Source organism: Equus asinus, chromosome 2, assembly GCF_041296235.1.
Source record: "Equus asinus isolate D_3611 breed Donkey chromosome 2, EquAss-T2T_v2, whole genome shotgun sequence".
NCBI lineage: Eukaryota > Metazoa > Chordata > Mammalia > Perissodactyla > Equidae > Equus > Equus asinus.
Window position 1 is genome coordinate 3562838 of NC_091791.1, and position 10112 is coordinate 3572949.

The 10112-nt window shown below is 45.3% G+C and overlaps 1 protein-coding gene across 1 annotated transcript in view; it reads right to left on the minus strand.

Moving 5' to 3' along the window:
- The window catches only part of GLRX3 (glutaredoxin 3), a 32751-nt gene extending 23478 nt beyond the window's left edge, over positions 1-9273 (minus strand). The window contains exons 1-2 of the mRNA XM_044748547.2: positions 8964-9273; positions 2504-2612 (exon numbers count right to left, since the gene is read on the minus strand). Of these exons, the coding sequence (XP_044604482.1) occupies positions 2504-2612; positions 8964-9052 (198 nt within the window). The 5' untranslated portion in view covers positions 9053-9273. The remainder of the gene's footprint in view (positions 1-2503; positions 2613-8963) is intronic.
- Between the last annotated feature and the right edge of the window lie 839 nt (positions 9274-10112).

Here is a 10112-nt window from a genome sequence, read left to right on the forward strand (position 1 = left end):
TAATCTTATTCTGACTAAATGGAAGGTTTCTATGAGATTTCAGGAATAGAAATAACTCATGTATCTCCTCTAAGCCCTTGGAGGTGTGAGAATATCAGAGCCTCAGGATCTGACTAGATATGGGAGACGATGCACATGAGCAGAACATCACATGTTACAAACGTGACACAGGAAAGAGCATGGGTGCACTTTCTCACTTCATCAGTGCAGGAAATGAGGGGATTCAGATGCAATAACTACGAAAGCCTTGCCTTTCAGCAATCTATTCCAATTAACACAAACTACTCAGACCAAAAATGTATGCTAACTTTTCTCAGTATATTTTGCCATCATCAACGAAATAAGAAACTGTTTATAGTCACAAAACTTTACAATCAAACTACTAAAACATCATGTTTAAGATCACCTACATAATGGTTCTATAAACCTAAGTCACAGAATCGACTAACCTCTATACTTCACAAGCCAAAAATGCCAAACTATTAACCACTTAAAAAAAGAGACTAAGAAAAAAAATTAAAAGACACAGAGGTAGTAGAACATCAGTTCTATACCCCAGAAGTTTCAAAAAGCTCTCTAAGAAAAGAACGCTATTCTGAAATGAACCACACGCTTCTTGTACTGGGAAATGCCAATGCGTCTCTCAAGTATTTTACTTCTCATTTGCTCAGTATTGTTCAGCAATTGTGACCTTTTAAATTACCTACCTTACAAACTCCAGGCAAATTGTCTTTGCCCTTGATGATGTCTAATGAAAGAAAAACTATGCCACCAGAAAGTAACGACGCCTGGATGAACTACCCATCTAGCATTGCCACCCGCCCCATGGATGGCAGGTGCAGTCGGGTTCAGGTATCCCCAAGAGATAAGTGCTTCCGATCCCTTGGCTTGACGAGACACTTAAGCACTTGAACAACTTAAAATCTCACTGCCAAGTTTGGTACCAATGTGAGAAATAATTCTATAGTCACTTTAAATAAATCATTCAGATGGCAGCTAAGAACAATGTGTTACCTAAACCAGTAACATTATACACATAAAAGCAGACTTACAATTACCATCACCTTGATTAATCTCATGATTGAAATGTTTAATCATTTATTTCACTTGTAATCATTATCTTTTATCACTGACCAAACATGCAGTTTTAATGTCCCCTTCTATTATTTATAATGGACACTTTAGGGTTACGTTCTAAGGTTACATTACACATTTCATTGGAATTTTAAATAAGTTCTTAAATTTTAAAAAGCTATCTATTATATTCATACTGGTTCTATCTGCATAAAGAAACACTAGAAGGATTCATACAAAATTAATACAAGCAATTACTTATGGGGGGGACAATAGGGCTGACAGGGCAAGGAGTGGGGTGAGGCTTCTCAAGGTACATCTTTTTACACTGTTTTGATTTCTGAATCACCTAAGTGCAATACCTATTCAAAGTACACTTATCTAAATAGAAACCGTCTAAAATTATATCACCTACTATACAAATGAATTAGCCTGTCAGAATTCTGTGTTTTCAGTTTACATAAAAAGTGGCTTACAGACAAATACAGCTGATGTCATTTTTAACCACATATATGAGTACACTTGCCAATATGTCCTCTGAATTCACAAATTCTGGTTTTACAAAATAAAGCTTTGTTTTTTTGTTCATTTGGTTTTTTTTAAATCCAAAGGATTCAGGCTTCTGAATACTGAGTGTGACTTCCTTCCCAATAATTCATTCCTAAGATTCTCAACTCATATTTTGGCCTTGTTGCCTAAACCACTACCAAGTTCTGAATGATAACACTAAATATGCTAAAACAATTGAACTCATCCACAGTCACAATTATCACTTTCCTAGTACTTACCCACCCAAGAAAGATACTAGGAATGTAGAGCACACAAAACCAGAGTAAAAACAAAGAAGACAACATGCAAAATGGAGTGAAAACAAAGAAGACAAGAGAGAAACTGTCTAGCTTCCTTTTTCCTCTGCTTCCTGAACAGGTTAGAAAAATTTTCAGTTTTTCCTCCAGGTTTGCATTTATCCAACCCCAGAGAGCAACTTCTTCCCATTCCCCCGGGTTCTAGCAGCTTTTACATAGTCTTTCTTGAATCACTTTCCACATCACACCTAGCTTTTCAATGAAATAAGTCTTTTTAAAATTTTTACTATATTAAAACTACAATTACCCAGAGTGAATGATCTAGTCTGCTTTTGTTCACAAACATTCCCACATTGTCCATCCTGCTGTGGACTCATCCTGTCCTCCCACCCAAGCATGTGTTCGGGAAAGTGGGGTGATTTTTACACTACTCACTACTGGAGAAATGCAAAAGTATTTTAAGATTTTTAAGAATAATCTACTGCAAGAATAACAGATCCCAACACCAATTATACACATGTGGAATTCCACACCACTCCTCCCTTATGTTAGTTAATACAATGTACTGTAACCAATAAAGCAGAATCAAACTCATAAAAGACATGACAATGAAAATGTAATACCTTCACAAATGAAACTTGAGGGTGTTCTTTGGCTAACTCTGCCATCACGTCGTTCATCTGAGCACACTGTGGAGCCCATGGTGCCCAAAAATGGACCACCACAAGGGACCTGCAAATCAAAAAAACGCAGTTTTTAAAAATACAGTATCTTTAGAAAAAAGCAATACTGGTATAAACTCCATTACCAAAAAAATTAAAAACCCAACCTTAACAAGAACTGCCTGAATTGTTTTTGTACTGCTAGACTTTTGTCATATTAAACATAGTCTGAGCTATAAGGACTTGCAAGGTCTTGAGAATCTTTTGGATGAATTTTCAAGTTAATGACGTTTCTCAAGTCAATAGTTCATATGAATAGTTCTGAGTATTCACCCATCTCAACAGTCATGTAAATCAACCATATTTTCAGACCCTTAGGAAAGGTGGAAACTAAATTCCTGTTGTCGAGGCACAATGTTTGTGAAAAATGACTGCAGCTGCATTATTACTATCAATGTTAGTACTTACTTTTTAAACATGGTTCTATGATGAAGAAGCATAATTGTGACCACAGGAACAGGAATAAAATGCTGAAAAGGAAGGCATGCAAGCAGAAAACAAAGGAAAAATAGATCTGCTTTTTACAAAGACATACTTTTTTATATTGTGCTACAAAAGATCTTCTAAAAATTGATAGTATAACTAGACAGAATAGTGGGTTAACAAATTGTTGATGAAATTCTTAGGAATCTCAGTGTATATCTATCAACTACTTTCATATAAAATTATCTTGGCAAAGATATCTTTAACTCTATCCCCATAGCCAATTGAAAAACCTCAGTTTTATAAAATTTTAAATTCAAATATAATCCTCCCAACCAAAAAACCTGGCAAATCTGGAAGAAAATACAGTTTAAAATGTTACACAGAGGGGCTGGCCCCGTGGCCGAGTGGTTAAGTTCGCGCGCTCCGCTGCAGGCGGCCCAGTGTTTCGTTGGTTCGAATCCTGGGCGCGGACATGGCACTGCTCATCAGACCACGCTGAGGCAGCATCCCACATGCCACAACTAGAAGGACCCACAACGAAATATACAACTATGTACCGGGGGGCTTTGGGGAGAAAAATAAAATCTTTAACAAAAAAAAAAAAAAAAAATGTTACACAGAGAAAGGAACCAAGGACAACTAACCTGTGGGCAAGGAAAGAAGTGACAAACTGTAAAACCAGTAAAATAACGCAGGTGAGAGAAGAAGTCGACCACCAGGCATCGGGAGAGTGGAATTCAGAGTAGGAGGGGGAGGATATGGTGACATTGGAGGCACAGTCTAGAGCTGATACCAAGTTTCTGGCTTAATGACTGATGGCTGGTGGTGGCACAAGCCATGAATTGTAGTAAGAAGCTGCCAACCTGAGAGGAAAGGAAGGCTACTCGGCTGTGAGTGATGGCCTGGAGCTCAAGAAAGAAGTCGGAGCTTGATCTGCAGAATTGGGAATTAAGAAATAGTGCCAGCGCCATGCTCACCCATACAGGAAGATAAAGAAGAGGCTGAGGTCAGAGCCTCTGGGCTCACCAGCAGAAAGTTAGGACAGATGAAAGAAAAGGAGCCCAAGTGGCAGACCAGAGAAGGGACAAAGAGGTACAGGAAGGTTAAAGGGTCTCACAGAAGTCAAGAAGGAAGGAGTAACAACCATCCAATGCAGCAGGAAAGGGCAACTAGCAATGGTGAGAGTAATTCCAGTGGATGGTAGAAGCACAAGTCAGACTTCAGCAAGTGGAGGACGGAACTGAAGATGAGCAAGTAGAGATGGCTAGAAATCTACTCTTTAAGAGATTCAGCTGTAAACAGTGTGCTCTGCTTCAGCAGCCTGGGTTCGGTTCGCAGGCACGGACCTACACGGCTCTGTTAGAGGCCATTCTGTGCTGGCAGAAAACATGCTAAAAAATAGAAGAACACTGGCACAGATGTTAGCTCAGGGCAAATCTTCCTCAGCAAAATAAAAACAGATTTGGCTATAAACAGAGAGAAAACTAGGCAGAGGCAAAGAGAGAATCAAGGGATGGGCTCTTTTTTTAATTCAAGAAAATCTTCAGTTTATTTTGTGAGAGAGCAGTGGAGAGGGAGAGGCTGAAGACAACAGGGAGAACTGAGGACGTAAGCTCTCAGAGGCGGCAGGAGAGGGGAAATCTGAAGCAGAGGAGAATTCACCTAGGGAAGAGGGACAGTGTCCTCTGGATTAGGAGTGAAGGAATCAAGAATGGGTAAGGCTAGAAATAAATGTGTAGGTGTTGGGGTAGGGGCAAGCAGAAGGAAAGCTGGGGGAGATGCTTCTGGAAGTCCTGTTTTCCCAGGTAGGCAGCAAGGTCATTTCTAAAACAAACGAAAATGGAGGAGAGGGGTCACAGATAGGAATGAAGAAGAAGGGAGAGCCGCCAAGGGGCACACAAGATGAAAGCAGGAGGCCCTAAGGAAGACTCATCTAAGGCAGGAAGGACACACTGTAGCACCCCCAATCAATGGGTTATAATTTGTATCCAGCAGAACTCAGAAGCTTCAACGTGTGAGAGGTCAGCCTCAAGGTCTATGGTAGAGGAGGACCTGTTTAGGTGTGTTTCACCAAGCACTGTTTCCTTCTCCTCCTGAACATACAGCTAGACTACATTCCTCAGTCTTCCTCACAGCTGTCTAGGGCCCTGGAACTGAGTTCCAGCCGGTGGAATGCAGGCCAGAAGAGATCTATCTGCCCCTCAAAACTCTTGCACGTGAGCCTCTGCCTACTCCAGCCTCACCTCACAGAGCCTCTGCAGAGGATGCAGGGGAAGCTCCCAGGCCTAAGGGATGGTGAGAAGTGAAGAATGTGTGCAAGACTGTTCACAGCAGCCAGACCTGGAAATAACCAAAATGCCCACAAACTGGAGAAATTGTTGTATATTCATACAATGGAATACTACTCAGCAATAAAAAGGAACCAACTATAGACACATGGATGACCCTCGAAAACATACTGAGCAAAACAAGCCACACATAAAAGAACAGGAGCTGCGTGACTCCTTTTACATAATGTCCAAGAACAGGCAAAACGAACCTATAGTAACAAAAGCAGATCAGTGGGAGGGATTACTGGAAAGGGGTTAAGAATGTTCTGGGGTCTACGGTCTTCTTTTGAATGAAAGTTACTTGTGTATATACAACTGTCAAAATTCATCAAACCTAACAATTAAGAGCTGTGCATTTTATTACACTATGTAAGTTAATATATCAATTTCAATGTTTTTAAAAGTTGGGATTCTTGGGGCCGGCCCAGTGGCGCAGTGGTTAAGTGGGCACGTTCCACTTCTCAGCGGCCCAGGGTTTGCCAGTTCGGATCCCAGGTGCGGACGTGGCACCGCTTGGCAAAAGCCATGCTGTGGTAGGTGTCCCACATATAAAGTAGAGAAAGATGGGCATGGATGTTAGCTCATGGCCAGTCTTCCTCAGCAAAAAGAGGAGGATTGGCAGTAGTCAGCTCAGGGCTAAACTTCCTCAAAAAAAAAAAAGAAAAAGTTGGGATACCACTTTTTACCAGATTGAAGAAACATTTTTTAAATATTCAATGATAAAAAGGATGGAGTTAGACAAGCACTTTCATATCCTGCTGGTTAAAATTAAATTGGAATCTTTCAGAAATTTCTTACACACTTTAAGTATCGATCCTCAGGAAGTAATTAAAGAGACAAAGATTTATGAATATGAATACTTTCCCATTATTTTACACAGAAAATAACTGCAAAAATCTATTGTACAATATAATTTTTTTTTTAAAGATTGGCACCTGAACTAACAACTGTTGCCAATCTTCCTTTTTTTTTTGCTTTATCTCCCCAAATCCCCCAGTACATAGTTGTATATGTTAGTTGCAGGTCCTTCTAGTTGTTGCATGTGGGACGCCGCCTCAACGTGGCCTGATGAGCAGTGCCATGTCCGCACCCAAGATCCGAAGCAGCGAAACCCTGGGCCCCCACAGCAGAGTGCGCGAACTTAACCACTCGACCACGGGGGCCAGCCCCAACAATATAGTTTTTTTAATGGTCATGTAATAAAATATTATAAAGCCATTAAAAATCATATTTCAAGTAATTTTTAATGAATGGGAAAATGCTCACAATATATATTTTTTTAAATTAAAATAGGTTACCAAACTTTTTAACAGTAAGAGCCAACGTACGCAAAAAGTTGAAAAGGACACCCACACAACTTAAATTCCACTCCTACTAAAGCGGCTTTGAAGAGTAATTTAATTTCACTTAAATTCCACATTTGTAAAATAACAATAAGTAACATCCTGGGATGTTAGGAAGATCAAACAAAAATATAAAAGCACTTTGAAAACATTAAAGAACAATATTAATGTTATTTTAAACTATCCACAATATTCTCATATTCATATGCTTAACTTCCACTTTCCAATTAAGTACAGGATACCTAACATCAAGACATAGGCCTGAAACAAATATAAATGTGGTCATCCCCTCCTGATTAGATGTAACAGTATTCTCTCCACCTTCATGGATGGCCCAATATGCAGGGTGCATTGTTTACAGAAAACCTTTAGAGAAAGACCAGGTTCAAATCCTGACTAATATGATTTTAAACAATGTAATGAACCTCAGTTCATCAGCAAAATAATCAGTGTTCAATAAATGGTTATTATCGAAGGTGTTCTGCTCCCACAGTTATTCACCTGCAGGTAACAGAAGCTACCATTTATTAAACACTATCATACACTAGACTCTGTTACAAATATTTTACAAATGGGCAAAACCTTAATTACTCTGCAAATGGGTATTAATATCCTCATTGTATAGACCAATTGAGGTTTCAATAACAAACCATCTGATTAGTTGACTGAAGCAAAAAAAATTTTCCATTCATATAAAATTTTTTAAGTGAGGAGAAGTGATGATTTGGAAAGTACACTTTAAATGATTACAGTAACAAGTACGATTTAATATTCTTAAACTTTTCCATTTTCACAAAAATCAGCAGAGATTTATTCCTTCCCCAGATGCCACATATCATTTCCCAGGTGCCCATTTAAACTAATCATTATGGAAAAGGTATACTGTTTTCTGGGTCCTTTCAAGTACAGACCAGAGACAAGAAAACATCCAAATGGTATTTACATTTAAACTTTTAGCAATTGCATTACTTTCAGAACTTTTATGTTTACAAAATGAAACAGAAAAACAAAAAATGTGAAACAAAAAAAAAAGCAAAATAGTCTTCCCGGTCATACTAAGTTCAAACATTTATTAAGGGCAGGTGCACACAAGCCCTGCTCATTTCAGGAGGCCGCCACTGGAGTACCCAGTGGACTGTTGATGAATCAGAACCCGCCTTTCATCAAAGAGTAAACGTCATTTCCAGGACCCCCCCCCCTTTTTTTTTTTAACAATTTTCCAGGCAAACCTGAAATGCCAAAAGCACTGTTTAGACTAACACTTTTAACCCGGTTCTCAACAAAAGCAACTCCCCCATCTCACCCGCCCTCTCCGTCTCATTCATTCTCCCAATCAGAATACGACCTGCCTCTAATCCACAATCCCACTGCATTCAGGTCAATAAGTATTTACTGCCTGTGAACTCCACGCCAGCCCACTGCTCCACGCCGAAAATGCCGAAGGCTGACGCCCTCCGAGCGCTGTGAATGCAAGGCAATGCAGCATCGGCCACGCGCATCCTCCCATCTAACCCGCCCAGCCCCGAGGCGGGCGCGAGTCTAACCCAGCTCCCACGGAGGACACTGAGGCCTGGCCATGAAACCTGCCCAAGGGTCCCGTGACTAGTAGGTGGCTGACTCCCAGGCTACCCGCCGCTGGCGCTCGCATCCTCCCCACTAGGAAGACCGCCGAGAACCGGACCCGGAGGGCGCTCCAAGGAGAGGTGGCCTTGCGACCAGGAAGGCCCCCGTGCGCTCCGACCTGCACGTGTCCATACGGCTCAGGATTTCTATCGGTCCCCAAACACGGGCTCTGGGCACCGCGAGGGTCTCCTGAAGTCCTCCGCGGGCCAGAAGCCCGGGTGCCACGAGCGCAGCCCCGTAGACCGGCTCCTGGGACAGGAAACCCTCGTCCGCGGCCGCGCTTCAGGCCGCGAGCGCCGCCCGCGTCCCCTCGACAGGGGCCGAACCCGCCCCGCCGGGCCTCCTGACCGCCCGCTGCGCACCGGCGTCGGGGCCCGCGCCCTGGCCAGGCTGAGTCACCGCCAGGCCCCGGCCGCCAGGCGACAGGCAGGGTCGGGGCCCGGGTCTCCGAGTGCCTGGCCGGCGGCGCTCGGACCCCCTCCTCTTCCGGGCCGGGAGCCGGGGGTCCGGACCGCGCCGGCAGCGGCGCCCAGGCCCAGCCGAGCCGGGCGCGAGGGAGCCGGGCCGCCCACCGCCGCCGCCTGCGAGGCCGCCGCCGCCGCCGCGTCCCCTCGCCCCGCCGCCCGCCGGCCCGCTTACTTGGCTCTGAGGCGCAGCAGCTCCTCAAACTGCCGGGCCGAGCCGACCTCCACCACAACCGCCGCCGCCTCAGCCGCCCCCGCCGCCATGCTGCCGCCGCCAGACAGGAGCAATCGAGTGCGGGCGGCGGCGGGGCGGGGCCTCAGGACGGCTGCGCGCGGAAGCCCCGCCCCGCCCCGCCCCGCCCCCTGCCTCAGCGAGCTAGACCAGAACTACCCGGACCCCGGGGGCGTCCGACCGCGCCAGGTGGGCTTCCAGGCTGCGGAAGCTTAGAGCTTCCGGCCTTCGGGGCTCCTCCTCTCGAGCCTCCGGACCTTCCTCGCGGCTGCTCCAGCAGCTAGGACAGGGGCGTGCGCGTGTGTGATGTTGAGGGTAAGTGAAGTCAGGTCTGCCCATTTAACAAGCGGAAATTTTAATCTGAAATGAAATTACGTAAAGCGGAGGATGGAAGGGGAGGTCAGGGAGAGGAAGGTTGCGCCGTCTGCGAATCTCAACACTGACAGGGCGCTTCAAACCCGGTCCTGACGGACCACGAACCCGCGCTACCGCGTGTCCGGCCACAGGCGCCCGCGGTGGTGCCACCCCCGGGCGCAGCCCGTGCGCAGACCCATCACCCATTGTGACCTCAGAGAAGCAGAGCCTGGGCAGGTGTGCCGCCCCCCGGGACCACAGGCCCAGCTCCAGGACCCCCCCGATGATCCTTTCCAGGATCCCGCTCCTGCTTCCAGGACCCCCACCCGTCTCACACGGGCCCCTCTAACCTCGGGGCCTTCCCTGGCTCCGCTTGGCATCCCCCTAATTTTTACTCTCCAGGTAGTGTCCTCTCCCCGCCTTTCTGCTCTGCCTTGTCATGCCTCCCTCACACGCTCCCGCCTGGGTAATTTTGTCCACGCCCTTAGTTTCTTCAACTGCCAGGGAACCCTCAAGTGCAAGCTGAGAGCCCTCCCGTGCCCCCAGAGCCCCGTGTACATCTTCTTTAGGGAGGGGCATCTCCTATTGGATGTCCCCAGTCCACGTTGGGCCTTCCCTCCAAAGCGCCCCTCCTCCTGTAGCTCCCATCTCGCTGAAGGCCGTCCTCCCACCCTGACACCTGGGGCTCCTCCTAGACAGCTCTCAGGCCCTGGACCGGCTTTGAGGGCAGGCCCCGGG